The 24,197-nt window shown below is 50.8% G+C and overlaps 1 protein-coding gene across 1 annotated transcript; it reads right to left on the bottom strand.

The window, feature by feature from the left end:
• Positions 1-16,736: 16,736 nt before the first annotated feature.
• LOC124233881 (NUT family member 2G-like) lies at positions 16,737-23,502 on the bottom strand. The gene is made up of 7 exons (XM_046651143.1): positions 23,487-23,502; positions 20,770-21,484; positions 19,675-19,803; positions 19,079-19,218; positions 18,242-18,537; positions 17,835-17,951; positions 16,737-17,519 (listed from the first exon to the last, which is right to left on the bottom strand). The coding sequence occupies exons 1-7, from the start codon at positions 23,500-23,502 to the stop codon at positions 16,737-16,739; spliced, it is 2,196 nt and encodes a 731-aa protein (XP_046507099.1).
• Between the last annotated feature and the right edge of the window lie 695 nt (positions 23,503-24,197).

The following is a 24,197-nucleotide window of genomic DNA, read 5'->3' as shown; positions in this document are numbered from 1 at the left end:
CTACATTGGATTTCTCTTCAGAAACTCTGCAAGCAAACGTAGAGTGGAGTGAAATATTTAAAATGTCAAAAAAAACAAAAAACAAAAAAAGAGCCACCAACCTAGAAGTCTGTATCCAGCAAAATTATCCTTCAAAAGTGAAGGAGAAATAAAGACTCTCAAACAAACAAAATTTGATGATTTGTTGCCAGCAAACCTTGCAAGAGATATGAAAAGAAGTTCTAGAGAAGGAAAATGACATAGTTCAGAAATGCAGATCAGTATAAAGAAAGAAAGGGTGTAAGACAAGGAACATGTGAGGGTAAAATAAAATCTTTTCTTTTTCTTGTTCTTAATTGGTCTAACAAATAGCAATTTGTTCAAAATAATGACAACAACAATGTGGTCAGTGACTATAGCTTATGGATAAGTGAAATAAACGACACCATATTATAAGGAGCAGGAGGGAAGAATTGGGAGTACTCTGTTAGAAAGTACTTGCACTACCCATGAAGCGGTCCACTGTCACTTGAAAGTGGACGTGGATTAGTTGTAAATGTATAATGCAAACTCAACGGCATCCACTGAAAATGTGAAAAAAGAAGTATACTTGAAATATTAAGAGAGGAGAAAAAATAGAATCATATAAAATGCTCTATCAAAATCAGAGAAGGCATTTTTATGGCTTTTTTGTGGAAGACAAAAAAGAAACAAAGAACAGGGGCAACAAATAGAAAATGGTAACAGATATGGTAGATGTTAATCCACCTACATCGATAATCCTGTAAATGTCAGTGGTCTAAGTGCGCTAATTAAGACAGAGATTGTCAGAGTGGATAAAAAAAACTATATGTTGTCTACAAGAAACAAACTTTAAATATAGACACACTCCCATTTCCAATCTGCACTGTGTTAGGCCCAACTCACTAAGACAGGGTGGCTGCACCTCCAGCCTCCTTGGGCCCAGAAACACTGCAGAAGCATTAAGACAAAATTAGTTGAGGTATATCACTTCTCACCGAGTGCATAGAGGAGTCAACTCACTTCTTGTCCCTTTTGTTTTTTGATTTGTTTAATTTTTTAATTTTGAAATAATTATAGATTCACAAGAAGTTGCAAAGATAGCCTAGAGAGAGCCTCTGTATCCTTCACCCAGGTTCCCACTGCACTTACATCTTACATAATTAGAGGACAATATCAAAACCGGGAAACTGGCCTCAGCACAGTGTGTATGTGGAGTTCTGTGTCATTGCATCATGTGTGAAGATTAGGGTAACCACCACTGCAGTCAAGATAGACTCCATCGCCACAAAGATCTTCATGCTGCCCCTTCACAGCCATACCCGGCTCCTCCCCGACACCGTCCTAATCTCTGGAAACTGCTAATCTGTTCTCAAAATCAACAATTTTGTCATTTTGAAAATATTATATAAATTGAATCAGAAAGCATGTGACCTTTTGAGATTGGCTTTTTTCACTCAGCATAGTGCCTTTGAGATCTGTCCAAGTCATTGCTGTACCAATAGGTGGTTCTTTTTTCTTGCTGAGTAATGTTCCTGGCATTGATGTACCACCGTGTTTGTTTTACCATTCACCTATTGGGATGAATTTTGATTGTTTCCAGTTTTTTACTATTACAAATCAAGCTGCTATAATCAATCATGTACAGATTTTTGTGTGGACATAAGTCTTCATTTTTTCTGGGATAAGTAACCAGGAATGCAATTGCTGTGTGATATGGTAAGTGTATATTTAGTTTTTTTAAGAAACAACTAAACTATTTTCCGGAGTGGTTGTATCACTTTACAATCCCAGTAGCAATACAATGAGAAATCCAGCTGCCTGGCATCCTGGCCGGCGTTTGGTGGTGTCATTAATTTTTATTTTAGCTCTTCTAACTGACATGTGGTAATTCTCACTGTGTTCCTAACCTAAACTCCGTTAATGGCTAGTGATGTTGAACATCTTTCTGTGGCTTATTTGCCAAACGTATGTCCTCTTTGGTGAAATATCTCTTCGTATCTTTTGCCCAGTTTCTAATTGAATTGTTCCAATTTTTGCTGTTGAGTTTTAACAATTCGTTATATACTCTAGATATGAGACTTTGTCAGATATGTGGTTTGCAAATAGTTTCTCCAAAACTGTAGCTTATTTTCATACTTAACAGGGTCTTGCATATAGGAAAATTTTTAATTTGATGAAGTCCAGTTTTCTCTGCTTTCTTTTATGGATGGTGCTTTTGCTGTCTTGTCTAAGAACTCCTCAACAAGCCCTAGGACCCAAAGATTTTCCCCTGGCTTATCTTGTAAAAGTTTCAAAGTTTTATGTTTTACATTGAAATCTATGGTCCATTTTGAGTCAATTTTATTATTTGTTAAAAACACCATCCCTTTTCCATTATACTGCTTTTGCACTTTTGTAAAAGACCAGTCTGCAGTATTTGTGTGTGTGTGTTTCTGTCTTCTCTATCCCGTTCCTTGAACCACATATCTATCCCTCCACCAGTACCACGCTGGCTTATGCCATAGCTTTATGTTAAGTCTTAATATCCTCCAATTTTATTCTGCTTTCTCAAGAATTTTTTAGCTATTCTAGTTCCTTTACCTTTTACTTTTCCTTTGTTCATTTTGGGATAAGCTTGTCCATAATGACAAAAAAAAAATTCTGTTGGAAGTTGACATTTTGCCATGTCTCTCCATTTATTTGGGTCTTGTTTGGTTCCTTTCATCAGAGTTTTATTGGTTTTATGATACAGATCCTCTATTTAAAAAAATATTTATAACCGAATATTTCATTTTGGGGGACCATTGTGTGTTGAGCTTTGATTTCCAGTTGTTCCTTGTTAGTATTTGGAAATATGATTAATATTTCTGTGTTGATCTTGTATCCTGAGACTTTGATAAAGAAATTGTCATTTATGAGGTGTTTTCTTGTAGATTTCTTGGGCTTTTCTATGGAGACAGTCATGTCATCCGTGAGAATGGACAGTAATATTTCTTCCCTTCTAATCTGCGTGTCTTTGTTCCTTTTTCTCGCCATGCTGCACTGGCTAGCACCTGCAGTGTTACGTTGAGAAGGAGAGATGAGAGAGACATTCTGGTCTTGGTTTTGAATTTAGGAGGAAAATATTCCTTCCTTCACCATTAAGTCTGATGTTAGCTGCAGGTTTTCAGTGGATGTTCTTCATCAGGATGAGGTAGTGCCCTTCTAGTCCTAGTTTGCTGAGCGTTTCTAACATGAATGCATGTTGAATTTCGATAATTACTTTTTCTGTGTTAGTTGACGTGACTGTGTGGGTTTTCCTCTTTAGATGTTTAATACGGTGGGTTACACTGATGAGTTTTTAATATTGAACCAGGTTTGTGCTCCTAGAGTAAACTCCGTTTGAGCATAATGTATTATGATTTCCTGCCTTCTGCACGTGTTGGCTTGGCTTTGCTCTTTTTTCTGGTTTCCTTATGTGGAAGCTTAGAGCATTGATTTGAGAACTCTCTTCTTTTCTAATATAAGCACTTAGGGCCATTCATTCCCTCTTAGCGATGCTCCGTCTGGATCCTACCACATCTTATCTGTTGTATTTTCATTTTCATTCAGTTCTATGTACTTTTTTCTTGAGATTCTTCTTTAACCATGAATTATTTAGAAGTGCGCGTCTTAATTTCCAAATGCTTGGGGGCTTTCTTCTCCTCGTTCTCATCTTTATATAATTTAAAGCTTGTGTACTCTGGACATAGTAGAGTACAATGCGGTCACAGCTGTGCAGTTACTTTATATGGGTTCTTCCAATAGCTTTGGAGAGAACTGTTCAGACGTTAATTTTGTGTAGTAGTTCTCAGTCTTTCGCACTTGCAGGGGAACCATAAGGGAGCGCCCTGAGTATATGGAGCCCAGCTGCGGGAGACGAGTTTATCAGGGGAAGCTCACAGAGACATGAATAGTGGGGCATTTGTGGGCCCCACTGCACGTTGCTTTCTGGGCCAGCACACGGGTCCAGTTCGGATCCAGGGTCCAGGAGAGGGACCCAAACCTTGAGCTCTGGTGCTTTATATTGTGTGATCAGAAAAGCCCAGGCCCTGTGCGGGCAGGGACTAGAACCGGTGCTGTGACACGCAGGACCCAGGACCGAGGCCCAGCCTCTCCAGGGAGCGGACGCTGAGGGGAGGGAGCACCAGCCTCTCCCCTGCTGGTTAGGGGCTGACTCAAGCTTGTGGCCACAGCGGTAAAGCACGGGAGGTCCATGGCCGAGTCACCGGCAGCACTTGCCGGCTTTGACAGCCATAAGCCCTGCCTGTGGGCAGCGTCCACAAAGCCTCGAGGGAGGCCGGCCTGTGGGGAAGCTGTCTTCGACAGGTTAAGCCTGCCCTCTCGCCTCTTCAAAATTTTCATGACTCCTTGCTTCTCCCACCCAGAAAAAATGCAGTTTCTCACAGAGTTGCCAATCTTTCATTTTTCAAACATGGTCAACATCATTTCATAAAAGAAAGGACATCCTAATCCCAATTAACTAGCAAGTTCATACTGCAGATATAAGCAAGTTTGCCCTAAAACAAGACCTTGAGTGACTTCCGTGAACATAGTCATCATCCTCAATGTCTCCATCATGCCTCTGAGTGGTGAGAAGTCGGTGCCCGAGGACTCGGATGATCGGCGTGTCAACAGCTTCTGTGAAGGAGGAAGCAGCGCCCTCTGTGCCTGTATGGGCAGTGGAGGTGGGAGGACAGGGTGGGGTGGCTCTGTGCTCTCAGTGAGGGCCGTCCTCTGCCCCGGCCCTTTTCTGTCCCTTTGTATCCCTGCCCTCTGAGGAACACGACCCAGCTTCCTGATGAGCTCCCGGCAGAACTGCCCCTGTCTGTCCTGCGGGTCAGAGGGCCCGAGTCCTCCAGGAACACATGGCTCCCTACCCCGCTTAACGATCCCCTTCAGATGAGGCCAGTGTGGCCGCACATTCGCAAAAGCTGGCTGTTGAGAGATGCAGTCTGTGACTTGGAAAATGGCGCGTCCTTGCCCTGTTCTTGGAGAAACGTGACATTTTGTAGGAAGAGCCCAGCCCAGGGGGCCCAAAGTCTCAATGTCTGTTTCTTCAGCTGGTGCTGAGTGGTGGAGACGGGTGGTCACTGCCTGCACCATGATGGCCTTGCCCTCACGTCACTGGCCAGGCTTCGCCTCGGGAATATTACGTACAGAGGGAGCCCAGCCCCTGCCTCGTTCTTGGACGGGAGCCCCCAAGGTGGGGGTGGGACACCTCCTCGCACGCCGGGTGATGGTGGGCCTTCCCCTCATTCTGTGAATGCATCGTCTCCTTAAACTGTTATTTCTTGATGTCGTTCTTTGCAACCTTCCATTCCACAGTTTCTGTTTCCTTCTCTTTACGGAGCGGAGCACACCAGTGGAATTCCTCACCTTGCAGTCCATGTTCCTTGACGATAACGCTGGTCATTTCAAAGTCCTAGGTCTTGCTCTCTCAAAGCCCCCTGGGGTCGATGCCAGGGGGCTGCTGAGGTTGACACCACTGAGCACAACAAGAGGGCAACTTCTACACAGGCCTGAGAGGCCCTCCCATGTCTCGGGGAGAAGGTGGGGGCTGCCTGACGGGAGACAGGAATCGAGGTTGACTCCAGGGGTGAAGCCCAGGGAAGAGTCTGTTCATCAGGAGCAGGTCAGCTGTGGCCCCTGACCAAGAAGAGCCCTCACTGTGGGATGACCAGCTCCCCTCACGGGCTCGTAGGGGGAGCCGCAGGTGCAGCGTGCACAGAGCCTGTGGCCTGCAGGGAGCACCAGCAGCACCTCTGTAGGGGTCAGGGGCCAAAGGGAGCCATGGACAGCCTCTCCTGGGGAAAGTCACCTGTCCTGGGGCCAGGGCATCTGTCCCTCAGGCCCCCACCGTCCTCTCGTCCTTCTGGAGTTCCAAGCCCACCAAGCTGACTTCCACGTTTAGGATTTCCCCAGTGTGGGCCAAGCCAGGCTGTGGCCACCACCCCGAGGGTACGGGTCAGCAGGGCAAAGCCCATCACTGCCCCGGTGAGGCAGCTGCAATAGAAAGGAGGGCTCCTGAGAGCAGGGCCCAAGTGACAAGGAGGCAGAGGCAGAAACCCAGGGAAGCTGGTGCCTGACAGAAGGACCCGTCACCTGAGCCCAGTCCTCGTCCACCTCCATGGGGTCAGTCAGGCTCCGGTGTTTGCCCTGGGATCACAAGACCCCACGGCACTGGCTGTCACAACCACCTGCCTCACAGGACAAAATGAGAGGTCCCCAGGACAGGAGGCCCTGTGTGGAAAGGGTGGTCAGTCCGGGGGGTGCTCCTTGGGCCAAGTGACAAGACACGGCTTCTCAGGGCACAGCGGGCCCCAGATTCCACATTTATGTTTAGATGGTGAGCCCACTGGTTCTGGGAAATGTGACAACACATGGTGAACGGATGATCCGTACTTGGAGTCAGACAAGCCAGAAGCCGACCACTGACAACTGGCCCGAGTTACCAGCCGACCTGGCCACACCCACGTGTCTCACAGTGCAGGAGCCTTGGGGTGCAGCGGGGCCAGCCCTCAGGTCACATGGCAGAGGGCTCGCTGCTGTGAGGCCACACACAGGACGCCCGGACAGAACGTGATCAAAGGCTTTTGGGGCCTCACGCCATCTAAACCAGCTCTTAAACAGCCGGGGGTAGGAGACCCCCAAATCTTTACTGAAATTTCTGAGCCCATCCCCAGATCCCAAATTTTGCACAGACTGCCAAGAACTTTGTGGACTTCTGGACTACTCAGTGCACAGCAAGGTTACCAAGACAGTGCCTGGGGACCTCACCTGCAGGACCCTCTCTGACACCTCCTCCTGGAGAGCCACCTGCCCAGCCACTGACAGCTCCTCCCTCCCTCTAATCAGGCTAAAGGAAACCGGGAGATATGCGGCACAAAAGGAGGAAAATGCGGAAAAATAAACCCAGCTGTGCTGTCTTTTCAGCCCGGACCAAGAGTCCACGAGACTCCCCACGGCTCTCACATGGAAGACCTCGCCTGGGCCCAGGGGCACAGACACCCCACAGGCCATCGGATAGACCTTACCACGATCCCCTCTTCAGACAGGACTTGGGGGACCCCCTGGGCTTTGTAGTTGTCAACAATTCCCCACGTTGTGCCTTATGCCACAGAACAACTTTGAACAGAGATGATCGTGCCGGCTAACTTACAGCACAACTTTGAGTCCAATCTTTTCACGTTTCAAGAGAGAGGAACTGAGTATTTTAAAGGTAGATATATGGTCCCTTTAAACAGCAAAAAATTGTTTCTCGCAGCTTTCCAAACTAGAAAAGAAAAATCTGTGAAGCACCTTACACGGTGCAGGATCCTGCTGCCTCTGTTGGAGAGATAATAAAGCCTCGTGCACTGGACAGTGCGGAGTGACCGTGGCACGAAAATCAGTGACAGCAGTCGTAGCACTGCCGCTTTCCAACTGCACAGCTAAAGGGAAAAAACAAGAACTGAGTCGATAACATCTACAGAATGCACTTTGTCTCATAAATTAATGGATCAACAAAAAATGGCTGGGTTTGCTGTTTTCCCTGCCTTCGTCATCTCAGCACCAAATAATCTTTGAAAATGTTCATACTTGATCACTAAAAAAATGGTGCTGAAATATTTAAACTGTTGATGAACAGTTTTGAATCTCATGATTTAGCCTGAAACAGTTGTATTGACATGTGCACTGATGGTGCAAAGCTGATGGTGGCAGCGCTGCTGGCACCTTAGCCCGGATCGAGGCAAGGCACCAAGCTGTGCTAAGAGGGCTTGTCTTCACTATCACACACTTGCTTTTAAAAGTGCCGGTTAAGAGGCTGGCCCCATGGCTGAGTGGTTAGGTTTGCGCACTCTGCTTTGGCGGCCCAGGGTTTTGCTGGTTTGGATCCTGGGCGCAGACATGGTGCCGCTCATCAAGCCATGCTGGGGCGGCGTCCCACATGCCACAACTGGAAGGACCCACAACTAAAAGTATACACAATTATGTACTGGGGGGCTTTGGGGAGAAAAAGGAAAAAAATAAAATCTTTAAGAGTGCCAGCAGGGGCCAGCTCTGTGGCCGAGTGGTTAAGTTCGCGCGCTCCACTAGCAGCGGCCCAGGGTTCGGATCCTGGGCGTGGACATGGCACTGCTCGTCAGGCCACGTTGAGGCAGTGTCCCACATCCCACAACTAGAAGGACCTGCAACTAAGATATACAACTATGTACTGGGGGGGTTTGGGAAATAAAGCAGAAAAAAAAGATTGGCAACAGTTGTTAGCCCAGGTGCCAATCCTTAAAAAAAAAAAAGTGCCAGCTAAGAATGTTCCACATGAAACAGTAAAAATTACTCATGTTATTAAATTTTGACCATTGAAATTGCATATTTTTAAGAATGTATGATGAAGTTAAACACACAGACACAACACATCTGTATATCTAAGTGAATGGAAAAAAGAGTAGATCAGATACTGATAAAGAGGAGATCGATGACACGGAAGATAGACATAAAAAACTAGCTATAGTGTAGCACGAAAAATATGAAAGAGAAATTTACAGACATAGAGTCCAATGGCACCTTGATTTTGAACTTTGCAGCCTCTAGAACTGTGAGAAACAGATGTCTGCTGTTTAAGCCCCCAGTCTATGGCATTTTCTTACAGCAGCCCACGCTGACTAAGACAGATTTCAGTACCAAGAGGGGCGGTGCTGCTGTAGCAAATGCCTGAATGTGTGGAACTGGCTCCGGAACTGGATAATGGGTAAAGACTGAAAAAGTTTGGAGGTGCATGCTAAAAAACGCCAAGATTGCCGTGAAGGGATTATTAAAGGGGATTCTGGTGAGGGCTCAGAAAGAAGAGACCTGGACAGAAAGTGTCCCTCTTCTTAGAGAATACATAATCATAAACAGAATGTTGATAGAAATCTGAATGGCAAAAGCTATTCTGGTGAGGCCTCAGACAGAAATGAGGAGCGTGTTATTGGAAAACAGAGGAAAGGCCACTGTTATAAAGTGACAAAGAACTTGGCTGAATTGTGTTCTAGTGTTTTGTGGAAGGTAAAAGCTGTGAGTGATGAAATTGGGTACTTAACTGAGGAGATTTCTAAGCAGTGTTGGAGGAGTGGCTTGGTTCCTCATGACTGGTCGTGGTAAAACGCAACAGGAGAGAAACAAATTGAAGAGAGAATTGTTAAGCAAAAAGGAATCAGGACTTGCAGATGTAGAAAATTCTCAACCTACCCATATTTCAAAAAATGAGAAAGCTTGTTCTGAAGAGAACACAAAGGGTGTAGCTGAGCAACCATTTGCAAAACACATCATGGATGTGGCTCAGGAACTTAATCAGACATTTCAGCAGAAGCAGGAATAGAAATGAGATTAGACCAGCAGAGACACTGCTAGTTTGAACTAAAGGGGACAGAGAAAGTGGGATGCAATGGAGGAATGCTGTCAAAATTCTCGGATTCTACAAAATGGGAGAATAGAGCTATTTGGCTGTGAATGTTGCTTCTTTTCAAGAAAAGGGAAGAATGACCCTGAAGCTGGTTCAGAGATCATCAGGGCTGCCTCCTCAGTTTTAAAGGGAGGGCTATTGCCTTGGTTTCAATGGGCCCAACGATGGCCACCTGGAACCTTGAGGGTATCACCCATACCCAGCAGAGCCACAGGGCCGAGACCACCACCTCAGTGGGTCCTGGGGGCAGGACTATAGCCCCATTGGGTCCAGAAGGCAGAGCATTGAACGAAAGAGGACTATTCTCATACCTTAAGATCTGATGAAATCTGCTTTGCTGGGTTTGGGACTTGCTTGGGACCCATCACCCCATCCTTCTTTCCTATTTCTTCCTTTTGGATTGGGAATGTCTATCCTATGCCTGTCCCACCATTATATTTTGGAAACACATAATTTGCTTGGTTTCACAGATTCACGTTTATGGAGGAATTTTGCCTCAGGATGAGTATTTCCCTAAGTCTCACCCACATCTGATTTAGATGATATTTAGATGAGACTTTGGATCTTAGATTTTAGAGTTGATGCTGGAATGAGTTAAGGCTTTTAAGGCTGTTGGGAAAGCATGAATGTATTTTGCATGCAATAAGGATATGAATTTTGGAGTACCAGGGGCAGAATGCTATGGACTTGTGTCCCCCACAAATTCATGTTTGAAGCCCTACCCCTGAATGTGATGGTATTTGGGGACAGGGCCTTTGGGAGGTAATTAGGTCATGAGGGTGGGGCTCTCCTGTTAGTACCTTTATAAAAACAGAAAAGGAGATCTCTCTCTCTCTCCACCACGTGAGGACACAGCAAGAAGATAGCCATCTGCAAGCCAGGAAGAGAGCTCTCACCAGAACCTGGCACTTTTATCTTGGATTCCCAGCCTTCAGAACTGTGGGAAATAAATGTCTGTTGTTTAAGCTGCCCCAGCTAGAAATATATGCCTGTTCAATAGCAGCCGAAGCTGATGAAGACATAGAGAATATGTAAGATGGTCTAATATACACATACCCAGGGTTCTAGAAGTTCAGGCAAGACAGGATGAGAAGCAGCAACATTTGAAAAGATAATATGATACTCTAGAGTCACTGAAGAACGTGGACATCAGTGAGTGAAGCGAAAGAGCCCACATGGAGGGTAAAAGTGTCTTAACCTGAAACTATTCGCACGTCGTGGAACTGTAGAACCAAAAAACAGAAGACAATCTTAAAAACAATTAGCAAGGAAGCACTGATCATCCACAATGAAAGGGCTATTAAGATAATGGCGTAATTGTCAACAGCAACAATAGAAGCTAGATCTGATGGAATAATTTGTGAAAGCCTGAAAGGAAAATTTTTCATCTAGGACTGATTACCCTGTAACATTATAATTTATAAAAGTTCACCAACAAGAGAACTGAGAGATTATTTTTAATTTATCCATACAGGCAAAATTATAAATAATTCAAAAATTAAAGAACATCTAACATATCAATTTTTATTACCTTGAAGTCAGAATGTTGAAACAAGAAGCCAAAGGCAATATGACATATACAGTATGATACTATATATAACAAAAAAAGATCATTATATATAATTTTAATTATCTACAGCTGTACTAAAAGCATAAATACTTTTATAAGATGGATATCCACCAAATTCTTGATAGTGGCTATCTTTCCCATTATTGGTGGGAGTGTAAAATGGTGCAGCCCTTATGGAAAACAACATGGAGTTTCCTCAAAAAATCGAAAATATAGCTACAATGTGATTCAGCAATCCCACCTCTGGATGCATATCCAAAATAATTCCAAGCAAGGTCTTGAAGACGTATTTGCACACCCATATTCATTGCAGCATTACTCACAATAGCCGTGAGGTAGAAGAAACCCAAACATCCATCACTACATGAATGGATAAAGAAAATGTGGTCTACAAGTATGATGGAATACTACGCAGCCTTGAAAACCATGTGTCACATGCTGCAGCATGCATGAACCTCTAGGACATTATGCTAAGTGAAACAAGCCAGTCACAAAAGGACAAATACTGTATGAGTCCAATCATATGAAGTATCTAAAGTATTCAAAATCATGGAAACAGAAAATAGAAAGGCAGTTGTCAAGGTCTAGGGGGGGAGGAGGGGAAATTAGAGTCTAATGTGTATAGAGTCTCAGAGTTGAAAGAAGAAAGTTTCTAGAGATCTGCTGCACAGCAATATGAATATGCCTAAGACCGCTGAACTGTGCACTTAAAAATGGTTGAGATGATAAAAAAAAAAGAGAGGGAATAAAACAGAGGCATGTTGAGATGATAAAAAAAAAAGGGAGGGAATAAAACAGAGGCATGTTGAGATGATAAAAAAAAGAGTGAATAAAACAGAGGCATAAATCGTCATGACATAGGATTAGTCAACAGATTTTTAGATATTCCACCAGAAGCACAAGCAACAAAAGAAAAAAAATGATAAGTTGGACTTCATCAAAATTAAACAGTTTTTTGCTTCAAAGGACGCTATCAAGAAAGTAATGGACAACCCACAGAATGGGAGGATATTTTTGCAAATCATATCTCTGAAAAGAGACTTTCATCTAGAATATATAAAGAACCCCAACAACTCAATAATAAAATACAAACAAACCAATTAAAAATGGACAAAGGATGAATACAGTTTGCTCTGAAGAAGATATATAAATGGCCCATAAGCATGTGCAAAGATGCTCAACATCAGGGAAATGCAATTCAAAACCTCAATGAGATGCCACCTCAGAACCACGAGGATGACTGTTATCAAAAAGACAGACGATAACCAGTGTGGGCGAGAATGTGGAGAGAAACTGGAACCTTGCACACTGCTGGTGGAAATATATAAAATGGTGCCCCTGCTGGGCAACAGTCAGGCAGTTCCTGAGAAGGCTAAACAGAGTTTCTGTGTAACGCAGCCCCCCACGCTCAAGGGAGGAGCTGTGAGAAATGAAAATGTGCATCCCCACAAAAACCCGTGTGCACAGGTTCATAGCAGAGTTATTTATAAAGGGCACAAAGTAGGAACAACCCAATGCCCATCAACGAATGAGCGAATTTGACAAACTGTAGTCTATCCACGCAATGGAATATTATTCGGCAATAAAGAAGTTTGCAGTACTGATATCTGCAAAAACATGGACGGACCTTGGAAACACTATTCTAAGTGAAAGAAGACAGACATAAAAGGCCACATATTGTATGATTCCATTCACATGAAAGTCCAGAATATGGAAATCTGTAGAGACAGAAAAAGGGTTAATTGTGGCTTAAGGCTGGGGCATGGCGGGGAGACCGTGGGGTAATAGCTAAAGGCATGGGGTTATTTTTTGAGGAGATGAAATTGTTCTAAAATTTATTGTGGTGATGGTTACAATTTCTATGAATATGCTAAAAACCATAAAATTGTACACTTTAAATGGAAGAATTGTATGCTATGTGAATGTCTTAATAAAGTTTTCATTTTAAAAATGAGCTGAAGCAAATATGGCAAAATGTTCACATTGCCTAGATCTGCATGTTGGCTGTATTGGTTTCTATTGCATTTTTCTATTTTTCTGTATAGTTGAAGCATTCTTAATAAAATTATCTGTTTTGTTCAAAAAAGAGCATAAAGCAGTGAGTGTGATGCAGGCTGTCTTGTGATCTAAGGACCCTTGTTGGCTCATTCAGAAGCCCCCGTTCACGGGAGGAGGAGTAAACACATTACATGGGGTATGGTCTGAACCCTGAACCTCCACCTGGCCTGGCGACACTGCTGTGGACCCAGCGGCACTCGGTTCATGTGGCGGTGCTGTTGAGGCTCTCCTTCTCCACGGGTGTGGGAGCACGGAAGGACCAGTGTTTGGTGAGGTTCCTGCTGAAAGATGGCGACATGCAGAGCAGGTAACGGTGACGAACTCCTCTGCTTATATAAACTAGGAGCCTGACAGCCCATCAGCACCTCAGGGTTTCTCTGCCATTTGTGTTGCTGTCAGAGAATGTCTTTTAGTCCCCATACGCTTTACACAAATTCACACACCACAAGTCCCTGAAACACGATCTTTGGAGTGGGCAGAGATGAAGGACGTTCCAAGGAAGGACGTGGAAGGAGAGTGGAGTCTGTCCTCCAGAGACTGACGAGGACGGGAAAGTGAACCCTGGGAGAGTGCAGCTAAATCACAACGTATGTTACTAAAACGAGCACCCACGGCCCAGGTTTGTACACAGGCATCCCAGATCAGGCAGGCCTCAGAATTCAGGAAGACGGCTCATCAAGCCTCTTCCAGGACCCTCAGGAGGGGTGCTAGGTGGTGGTAACCCTTGCCAGCCTGTCTGGGGTGAGGGTCCTGTCAAGTCCTGGGGGCCCACGAGCAGGGACTTCGCAAGCTCACTCATTCCTAGACTCCCATACAGAGAGTTTATGAGGTTGCAGGAATGGCTTCAGCATTTCCCATTGTCTGTCTGAATACCTGCCCCCCACCCCTGACAGGATCTTCCTCCGCCTGAGCCTCCTGTGAGACCTACGCCAGAAGTGGCTGATGAGGGACGGATGAACCCACACAGGTAGGCCTCGCTGTCTGTCAGCTGCCGGGCAAGGATGGGGGCAGCCTGAACCAGGGTACTCTCACCCATCCTCCGAGTGCACAGAGACCTGTGGGACAGCATGCAGCTCTGGATTAGGAACAGAAGCGCAGCTACGAAAGGGCGGCCTTGGGGAGCCTGACCACCGAAGGCACAGCATTTTCATCCACGGGGACAGTCTCGCTCCTCTACCAGTGGCATTCCCCAGGATGTCACAGTCTCTTTGGCGAGATTTATTCCTAGTGGTGCAGGAGGAGGACTCTGGAGCCAAACCCGTGAGGTGCTGACCGGGTTTTCCCGGTTCCTCATGCGTAATCTGCACTGGGTCCCCTGACCTCTCCGAGCCCACTTTCCCCACAGAAAAATGAGTGAAACATGACTTCCTCGCAGGCTCTCTTTGAGCCCCAGTGAGCCGCAGGGGTGAAGCATGGGGAGCGCTGAGCACACAGGGGGCGTCTACCCTGAGCACCACCACTTCCACAGGGTTTGTGGGTGAAGGTGTCCTTTCCAGAGATTCCTGTTCAGTCTCTAGTGATTCCTGCCTGAGCCCTACCTTGTACGCTATACTCACAAAGTTTCATGTCCACTGTGTTTTTCCGTAATAAAGAAGGTTCGGCTACAGTTAAATTCAAGACGTTTCTTCATTTTTTCTTCCCATTGGACCTACCCTTGTATTTTTCATGACGAATGTGCAGATCTTCACTCCCCACATTTGCACCCAGAGCCCGGTGTGCACTGTCCCCAGGCAGGGACACAGTGGGTGGGCACATGGAGAAGATGCTCACCTGTGAGAGGCGGCAGCTTCTGGACCAGCCCACAACACACTGCCTGAGTCTGGTGTGACCTCTGAGGCCCGTTGCTCTGTGCACAGAGGCCCCGCTGGGCAGGGAGGGGGTAGCAGGCAGGGAAAGCGCAGCCAAGATGAACCCTCTCCTTCACAAACGGCCAAGGAGGGCTGCAAGCACTTGGGTGCTGGCTGCCTGGACAGTCAACAAAGAGGTGATGGCGGAGGACCTGTGAGCTGACCGGCGGATTTCATGGGAGGTGGGAAGGGGGCCCTGGCATGATAAGCCCATTCATCACCCAAGCTCCTTGTGAGGGACAAGCAGAGGGCCAGGCCACCTGTGGTACTGGACAGCTTTAGCCCCACCCCAGTTCTGGGCCACTGCCCTGTGGCCACAGCTTTGCATGCTGGGCTGTACAGGGGCCAAACTCAGGGGAGTCTCAGCCGTCCTGATCCTGCCTGGGTCCTGGGGAAGGAATCAGACTCAGGACCTGAAGAAGCGGGGTTGGCCAGGAGGGTATAGGGTGAGGCCAAGGCGTGTCCACGCGGCATCAGAGCTACCGAGTAGGGCAGGAGGAAGGGGCTGGAGGGGGAGCCAGCACGCCCCATGACGGGGTTCAGCACATTGGGAGGGAGAGAGGGCGGTCTGTGAGACAGCAGGGTCTACACCACTTGGCTCCTGTCCCTCACTGTTTGTTCATCTCACTCGCTCCAGTGGGGTCAAGTCCCCTGCTCTGATTGATGGGTCTGCGCTGGCGCCTGCAGAAGGGTGACCGAGGCCTCCATCCCCTCAGCCTGGATCCCGGCTTCCACCCAGCTCTGGGGCTGTGGACCCCTCGCCCCCGCTGCCCGTGCTGGGCATGCTGTGCTTGTGAAACGTGCTCATTGTTAGTAGGAACTGTTTACGTGTGAATAGAAATCTCTGTCGACATCTGTTCACACAAGAGTCCGGCCATGGCTGCAAAGGGAAGGGACAGTGGTTGTGGGGGGTCCTTGAAGACCCCAAGGCCCCTGAAGCCAGTCCCCTGCCCACAGCAAGATGAGGCCTCTTCCCTCAGTTGGATAAGACGCTCCTGCACAGAAATCCTGCAAAGGGACTTGATATCCTCCGGGCCACTATCACGCCCCGCGTACACACCTTCCGGGCCCCAGGAATCTCCTCTCAGCCCCTTCCCCTTGTTCTGTCCTCATTAGAATGAAGAGGTAGCTGGGCCACCACCATCCACTGAGACTAGAGGATGCCCCTCCTACAACGAGGCAGAGAGCTGAGGCCCAGCCTTTTCCTTTCCCATCAGGCCACCCACACAGGAGCCCTGGAGGAGCTGAGGATGTCCTGGCCCTGTTGTCTGTCCACATGAGGGAGCAGAGAGACGCTCCCTAACGACAAGCGCTGTCTCCAAGCTCCATTCTAGAAAGCGGGTTAGAGATCCAGAGGGCTGAAAGGCACGGAAGCGACTCTCCATCCCCAGATGTTTCAGGGACACAGATGATGATGGCATGCCCCAGGAGGCCCCTCACCAAGTGGCCCTGGGAGTGGGGATAAGGCGAGGGGTCCCTGGGGACCTGTGGGAGCTGTGTGAGCCCAGGAGCGGTCTGAAGGAGTCCGTGTGGATGTGGAGGGAAGCTGTGGAGCCATGGCGCCGAGTCTCCCACAGCCTCCTTCCTCTTAGTTAGGGCCCCTCTCCACGGAGCAGCGCAGATGCAAGTGTGGAGACAGCACTCTGAGAGCATCTCCCACAAAACTCTCTTTATTCACAATTTACATCCAGCGCCCCAGGGAGCTGCTCCCACCCGGCGCCCAGGCCCGCTCTGCCTGGTGGTCCTGCCCTCCCCCCGCGCCCACATGGTGGAACTGCCAGGGTTGCACTGGCGAGAAGGGGCCTCAGGGGCTGGCTTGGAGGGGGCCCCGTTGCTCCTACTGGCTGCAATGCCGCTTCCTCCTCCTGCCTGTGACACACGGGTCACACCTTCTCTTCTGTGGCTGTGAGGGGCGCACCAGCCCCAGAGCCAAGGCTGACCTCCCAGGGACCCTGAGCTTGGCCCCTGGGAGGGGCGGCTTCTCGGCAGGGGCTGGGCCTGCACACACAGGGCGCTTCCAGGACTCGGCTGCTGCAGGAGGAGCTGGGCTGAGGCCCGTGCTCTGAGGGGACGGGGCCTGGGGGGCTCCCTGCGCCCCCTGACCTCCAGGGCAGAGAAGGCCCGAGGCAGGGGCTGGACTCTGGGAGAGGCGCCAGGGAAGCAGGCTGTGCTGAGAGGCCAAGAGGAAGGCGAGGCTGGGCAGGTCATCCTCGTCCTCACTGGACCCGTCCGCTGGCCTGTGCGTCTCCCTGGCAGGAGAGGCCTCTCTGAGAACGGGGGCGTCCCTGGATCCCAGCGTAGGGGAAGTGAGCCTCGGAGCCTGTGGGGGAGAAGGGGGCCGTGCAGCCCCGAGTGGAGGGGACTCCTGACGTCCTGGAGAGAGAGCCAAGGCTTGGGGCCTGGGCATGTCGGTGTCTGCCTGGCCGGGCCTTTGAGGGTCCTCGCAATCAGTCTCTGGCGGGTAGGCTTGGTCGCTGACCCCTAACTGGGGGTCGTGGTCATGTGCATCTGGGCCGGCCTCAGACTCAGAAGGACTTGAGTCCAGTGGGGGTGCGCTGTGACTTGGGGGTCTCTGCACGCCCTCCTCCTCCTTCAAGGCCAGGAGTCGCTTCTGCACCAGCTGGGAGGACAGAGGGGGGCCGTGTGAGAGGAGGGGGAGCAGCGGGCATGGGACAATGGCACTGGTTGGGAGGAGAGAAGGGGGTGACCCTGTGACTTGGTCTCAAAGACAGACATGTGGCCCTCCTGCTGTCCTCCTGCGCCGTACTCCTGGCTTTGGGTCCTGGCCTCCCCTCCAGGCTCCCCATCCCCTCCTTCCTGTCCTCCTGCACTGCCCCCACCCCAGAGCTGCTCCTCCCAGCGCCGGCCTCCAAGCAGGGGAGTGTGGGCAGAGTCACGTGCTCCTGCTCCGGGGTCCCTCCCCTCTCTGGCTCACCTGCTCAGTGGTGAGTCCTTCCTCCTGCTCCAACTCCTCAGCCAGGGCCAGGGGGTCCAGCTGTGGTTCTGGGGAAAGCAGTTCTGCCAGGAACCGGGGGTGAATGACCGCCTCCACCTGGAACAGAACAGAGAGGCTATGAGCGTCCTCGGCAGGGAGTGACCTGTGAGCCAAGAGGACCTAGAGGAGCTGGAGAAACAAAGCCCCACTCCATTCCCTTCCACGAGATGGGTGTTTAAACCGTCATGGTCACTGGCCACACACACACACACACACACACACACACAAATGGCTCAGGAACAAGGAACACAGCTTAATCCCAACGGCCTGCACAGAACCCAGATCTCGAGTCCTGAGAGTGCCACTCCCTAGAATCTTCTAGAACCCCAAGCTCCAAGCCAGCCCACCTTGGTGACGAAGTCTTCCTGGGAACACAGCTTGTCAACGTAGCTCAGGAGACCCAGGTCCAGGTAGACCCCACCCCCTTCCTGCTGGGGCTCGTTTCTGTCCTCTTTCCGTCCTCCATCCAGCTCCCTCGTGGCTGGGCGGGCCAGCCCCAGCATCCCCTCCATGATGTCCACGTACTCTCTCACGGCCTCGGGGGGGATCTCCTTGGGTGCCCCGCTCTCCGGGCGCCGCTGGGGTCTGTGTGGCTGTGGGCGGGCGGGCTGCACCCTGGGGCCTGCCTTCCTGGGCGTGCAGGCTGAGGCCACTGGGAGGAGGAGGGGGGCGTGAGGGCTCCAGCTTCGCTCCCCAGCACAGCGCGTGGGTGAGGGCAGTGTGTGGGGAACGTTAAGGTGGGTGCAGGCTGGGGCAGGACCACCCACAGCCACGTGCACATGGGAGAGGGAGCACGAGGGGCATCTAGAAGTGTGGTGCATGAGGACGTGTGGATCCTGTGCCTCTCCAGGGGTCTCCCCACCCAGCCCACTTCCCAGTGGGTCCTCATCTGTCCTCCCGTGCCGTATCCCAAGCTTTGGGTCCTTCACAGAGACCCAAACATCAAGTTGGGTCCCTTCACAGGGAGGTGGGAGAGTAGCTATGAAATGGACCAGGGCAATACCCCATCGTGATGAGGGGCAGCTGAGACCCCAGGCTCCCGGTGGCTGTTCTGGTCGAAACACCAGTGACCTCCTTGAGGGAAAAGGACCAACGAGGGGAGAGGGGCCTTCACTAAGCCCAGGGGCCCTCCCTAGGCCTGGGCGCCTTTGGCCATCGGCTCCTGTGGGAGCGAGGTGCTGTACCTGGCTGCAGGCCCACCTCCGGGGCAGGCGGCCCCTGAGGATCAGGTCTCGGTGGGGCTGGAGGAGGTGGGCCCCGCGCCCCCTTCATCCACTGCAGCTTTTGAATCTGCATCTCCTCCTCTGCCTCAAACTCCATGAACCTGGCGGGTGAGGGAGGCACAGACCATGCTGACAAGGAGCCCAGGCCCAGAGCACAGCAAAGGCAGCAGCTGACTGGGGGACTGGGGAGAGGAAGTGCCTTGGGGCCACTGAGGAGGCAGCAGGCTGGCTGGTGGAGCACAGCCCCCTTGCACAGCCCCTATGGGATTTGACCCCTGGGCTCATAAGTTTACCCCACCCCGTCCCGAGACCTTGATGTCAAGGCAAGGGTAGGTCAAGATCAGGGATGGAGGAGCTCCCAGGGGAGCCAGGACAGAAGAATGAAAGCTCTCAAGGTGAGGGAGAAGCTTCTGGCGGGAGTAGGGGCCTCTGGGCTTCAGGGACCCTGTGCTGGCTTACAGGCCTCCTCCCAGCATCCTCTCTGATGAGCCGCAGAACCTGCCCTGTGGTCCAGCCCTCATCCCCGTACAGCCCTCGGGCCCCAGACCCTGACTCACTTTCCTGCCATCTCATAGAAGATCATGCGGTCGAAGTTGCTCTTGTGCTGCCATTCCTGCACGGCCCGCCACAGTCCCTCCTCCAGCGTCATGGCGGGCTTCAGGCGGGCCAGGGATCGGAGCACTGGGCTGCAAGCCCTCGGGGTCAGTACAGTCTCCAGCCCGGCCTCCGCCCATCCTGACCCCCCGATCCCCCATTGCGCAGCCTGGAGCACCCCCCACACAGCAGCAGGAGAGCTGCAGGCTGAGAGACAGGTGTCTGGGTGTGCAAAAACACATCTTCCTCCTGTGTCATCACCTCACACGCACACCAGCCCACGGCCTAGGACTCCAGCGGACCCTCCACTTGTACCCTCTAGCTGGGACATCGTGGCTTTCGGGGCTCTTTTCCTTTTCAATGTTGCCTTTTCATACTGATAATCACAATCATTCACAAGGCACAGCACGTGCCAGGCAATCTGCTAACACTCCATAGGTTAGCCCAGGGACCTTCTCTGCAGCCCTCTGAATTAAGTAGAATTGTCCCCTTTTTACGAGGGGCCTGAGGGTGGGATGGAAGTGCCTCCCAGGCTCACAACTCCAGAAGGAAAGAGCCCACGCCCTCGCCACTACCGAGCTCTACCTCCGCCCTGTTCTAACTGGAATCCTCCAGAACAACGAGGCGGGGCTTGTCTAAAGCTCTCTCCTGGGTCTGCACATCTTCTGCCTCCTCTGATGCAACATCCCCCGGCTGTCCTGTGCTAAGTCCTGTGTTGAAAGGACACAGGGCTGAGGAAGGCGGGCATCCCAACCAGGACTCCTCTCCTTACGCCAGGAGCCGCTCTGACTGTGCATCTTCTGAAAGTGTGATCATGGTAACTATAGAAGAGAAGGGTTCGCTGGACTCAGGGTGGTGGGGGCAGTTGGGATAAGGCACCTGAGAAGATGTCATAAACCAGACACGTGACACATATTACCAAGCATGTGCCTTCTCAGAGCACGGCACGCCCTCGCACCTTCCTTCCAGTATCCCTGGGATAGCTAACCCGCAGTCCCTCCCAAGTCCCTCTTCCAATGAAAGCTCCGGCTGAGCTTGTCCCCGGGGAGTGTGCTCACATGAGGAAGCAGGAGAGAGCTTCTGTGTCAGGACTCTGAGGATGGTGCCTCCGGGCCAGGGACTTGAAGCGCTGCCAGCGTCGGAAGTTCTCGTAAACACTCTTGGGGGTACAGGAGTCATCCAGTGAGGCCTTGCACGCAGAGGTGGCCAGGCCACCCTCCCTGGAAGCCCCATGTGGATGCGGCCCAGTGTTCACCGGAGGGGTGGTGGAGGCCAGCTGGGCAGCTGGTGGCGGAGCTCGAGGAGGAAGGCCTGGAGACCAGCTTGCCTTGCCAGCCTGGGTGCCCCCAACAGCCGGGGCGGGTACAGTGGTCTCCACCACAGAGGCTGCCAAGAATAGGGTTGCAGAATACGCAGCATTCCCACAGAGGGCCCCTGGAGCACTCCAGTTGAGGGAGGCCTGAGTAAGGACAAAGTTCTGAGTCTGGGGGGGCTCTGCTGGCCTCCCTTCTAACCTGACTTGCACAATGACATTGCAAGCCCCAGTCCCACCTGGGCTATGGCCATTGGTAGCCACCAAAGGTGTCCTGGGGAAAGTTGGCAGCACCAGGGGGCTGCCAGGAGGGAATGACGGGGTGATGAGGGGCAGCGGGTGCTGCTGCCAGGATGGTTGGTGTGGGGGGCCGGGAGTGGGTGGAGAAAAGGGCAGTGCCGAGAACGGAGACATGGAGGCACCAGGGTTCATGGTCACATCCGGTCCCAGCACTGGAGATGCTGTTGAGACAAAGGAAAGGGGTGAACGGAGTGGAGAATCAGGAAGCAGGGTGAGCCCTGGGGCCCCTTAGTCACTGGGGAATCAGAGCGATGAATCCCAACAGGCGAGGGCCATTTCAAGAGAGGAAACTGCGCACTTTGCAAATTCCTCGAGTGATTTGCTTGCTCTGACCTCCAGTTGAGAATTATGCTCCTAGACATCAAGGTCTCTTGACCCCTGTCTGCCGAGCAGTCTCAGCAAGTGCTGACTGAAGGGCCTCCCTGACGGCTTCCCCGGCGCCCGACCTGCCAGGCTCACAGGCTGGATCCCGAGACACTGAGCTGGGTGGACATCTACTCCGCGGGAAATGCCCTTGGGCAGGCCCACCAGCAGGTAGAGACCTTTTCCAAGGTAAGTTCCAGGCACCCAAAGGGTGAACAGCTGGTGTCTAAAACATTAGGGCCCCGTCTCCTCCTCAGTCTTTCTTTTCCTGATACTCAGTATAAACCCCTCTCTGTCTTCCCTGGCCGAACACAACAAATCATTGGAAAACTGTCTCCCCCCAAGAAAGCGCCCTAGGACCCCGGCATAAGCCCCGCCTGCGCGCAGCTCAGAAGCCCCCACAGCAAACACTTCGCATGGCCGGGTTCTGCCTCCAGCCCCAGTGCCAGAGTCACTGCCACACTCAGCTCTGTTCCCAGGAGAGGGGTCTGTAACAAATGGGTTGTGTCCCCGAGTTGTCATTTCACAGCCAGTGATGGCTGCAGAGGATGAGAAAAGGCCAGGAAATGGACAGCAGTGGGGCTGTCAGAGGAGGTTCCAGAGAGTTCCAGAGCTGTCGGTCACATCAGTTAGGTTGTGGGAGTGCAGACTGTGTGTGGTCCTCCCCCTTCCAGCTCCCAACAATGGAAAGTGAAGGCCCACCAAGAAGTGGGGACGCACCAGGTGCCGGGGGGACAGCGTCACCTGGAAGACATCTGTGTTCACCAGGAGCTCGCGCAGAGCCTGGTCCAGCAGAGCAAAGCACACACCACGCGCAGCTCAGTCACCAGGACAAGCGTCCCAGGACATGTGCAATAATACAGAAGACAGTCTTCCTGCTTCTGGGCGACTCTCCTTCCCCCCTTTAAAAAGGAATCAGCCTTCAGAGACGATCGGCAGGAAAAGCAACCACACTCCACGTCTGTTCCCTGTCTGTGAAGTAGTGACGTGGAATATGAGCAAATCATCATCTCAAAGGCGAAATGCAAGGCTGAGGGTACACGTGAAATACTGGACAAGATGACGCAGTCTGAAGAACCGAGTCTCCACAAGGAGAACAATTCAGAACAACTTAGGAACCTGGGCCCTCTCCTGGCTGAAGTCACCCGGCTGCCCCACCCCTGCTGAATCAAGACGACGGCCACCTGGACTGAGGAGAGGGGAGCTCTGGGCCGGGAAGGTGGAGAAGCTCCATGCTGCAGCCGTTAGAATGACTTCTAGCCTAGCTCTCGCGGCGGACGTTTCACTGCAGACTTGACCACAGACAGCCCCACAGAACAACTTTCTGGCTAAGACCATCTCTCCCCACACCCCCATAGATATGGTGTGCTCAGTTCAAATCCCTCAGGAAGATACTGGGGGGCAAGCTCCAGGTGCCTGAAGAACATGACCCAGGGCTAGGCTTTCCCTGTGACCGTCCCTGTGCCACCACCACGACATAGTCCCACCTCTCCCTTCACACACATGTGGAAGTGACTTGAATCCCCTCTAGAAAGAATCAGCGTGCCGCTGCCATCCTTTCTCCATACCCAGGGCACTTCCCCTGAGTCATCTCGATTCACCTCTCAGGAGCTCTCCTCCCCAGTGCCGCCCCAGGTTTCCATCAGCTCCCAGCCTCCCAGGGAGACGACTTTGGGCGTCCATTGCTCTCTCCTTTCCTTCAGTCCAATCTACTTGCCCCCAGCGAAGTATCACATTTGAATCTCCAGGATCTGAGGAGTGGCAGAGACTCTGAACACACCACCCAACCTACATGCTTACCTCCTTCTGAAGCCATCCTGCAGACTTGGGCACGGCCCACCGGTGCCTGGCAACCTCCACAATGAGAAAAGTCAAGTTCAGGACCCAGAGAGTGGCCTGCTCTAGCAGATGCTCAGGATCCAAGTAAAGAAGGGAAAAGTTTGAATCTAAACAGGAGTAGAATGTAGGATTCAAGACATTCTGCAGTGGGGGAGGGGTGGAGGTAGGTGGGTCTGGGTGGGGGTGGGGAGACATTCCATGAAGGGCTCTGGCAGGTAGGCAAGAACCAGAAGTTCCTTTCAAATTAGGCAGTGGCGACACAATTGGCATGTGCCTCTTTAGGCAATTTATACATTATTTATCAGATTCACAGCACAAAGGTTTTACTTGATGTTCCCTATACTTGAAATCTCCATCCATCAACCTACTTTTGTGCCCCTCAACCCACTCTGCTTCCTACCTGACTCTTTCCTTCAACAGAGGCTACACTTCCTGAACAAAATTCAGGATATAGTCTGATAAATGGAACCCAGTGTTTGAAATTGGGATTGTCTCGGTAGATCCGGTGTGTTCGGTTGCCATGTGCACATCATTCTTTAAAAGCAGTCCTTTTGTCCCCAGCTACTGTCCAGCCCTGGAAGTTCGGCAGACTCCAGCAGGACCGGCTGTACTAACAATCCCTTTGCAGGAAAGCCCCAGCCCAAGAATGGCTCTACCGAAAAAGTGTAACAT

The sequence above is a fragment of the Equus quagga genome, unplaced genomic scaffold (assembly GCF_021613505.1).
Source record: "Equus quagga isolate Etosha38 unplaced genomic scaffold, UCLA_HA_Equagga_1.0 268.2_RagTag, whole genome shotgun sequence".
Classification (NCBI taxonomy): domain Eukaryota; kingdom Metazoa; phylum Chordata; class Mammalia; order Perissodactyla; family Equidae; genus Equus; species Equus quagga.
This window is presented reverse-complemented; position numbering and strand designations above follow the sequence as displayed.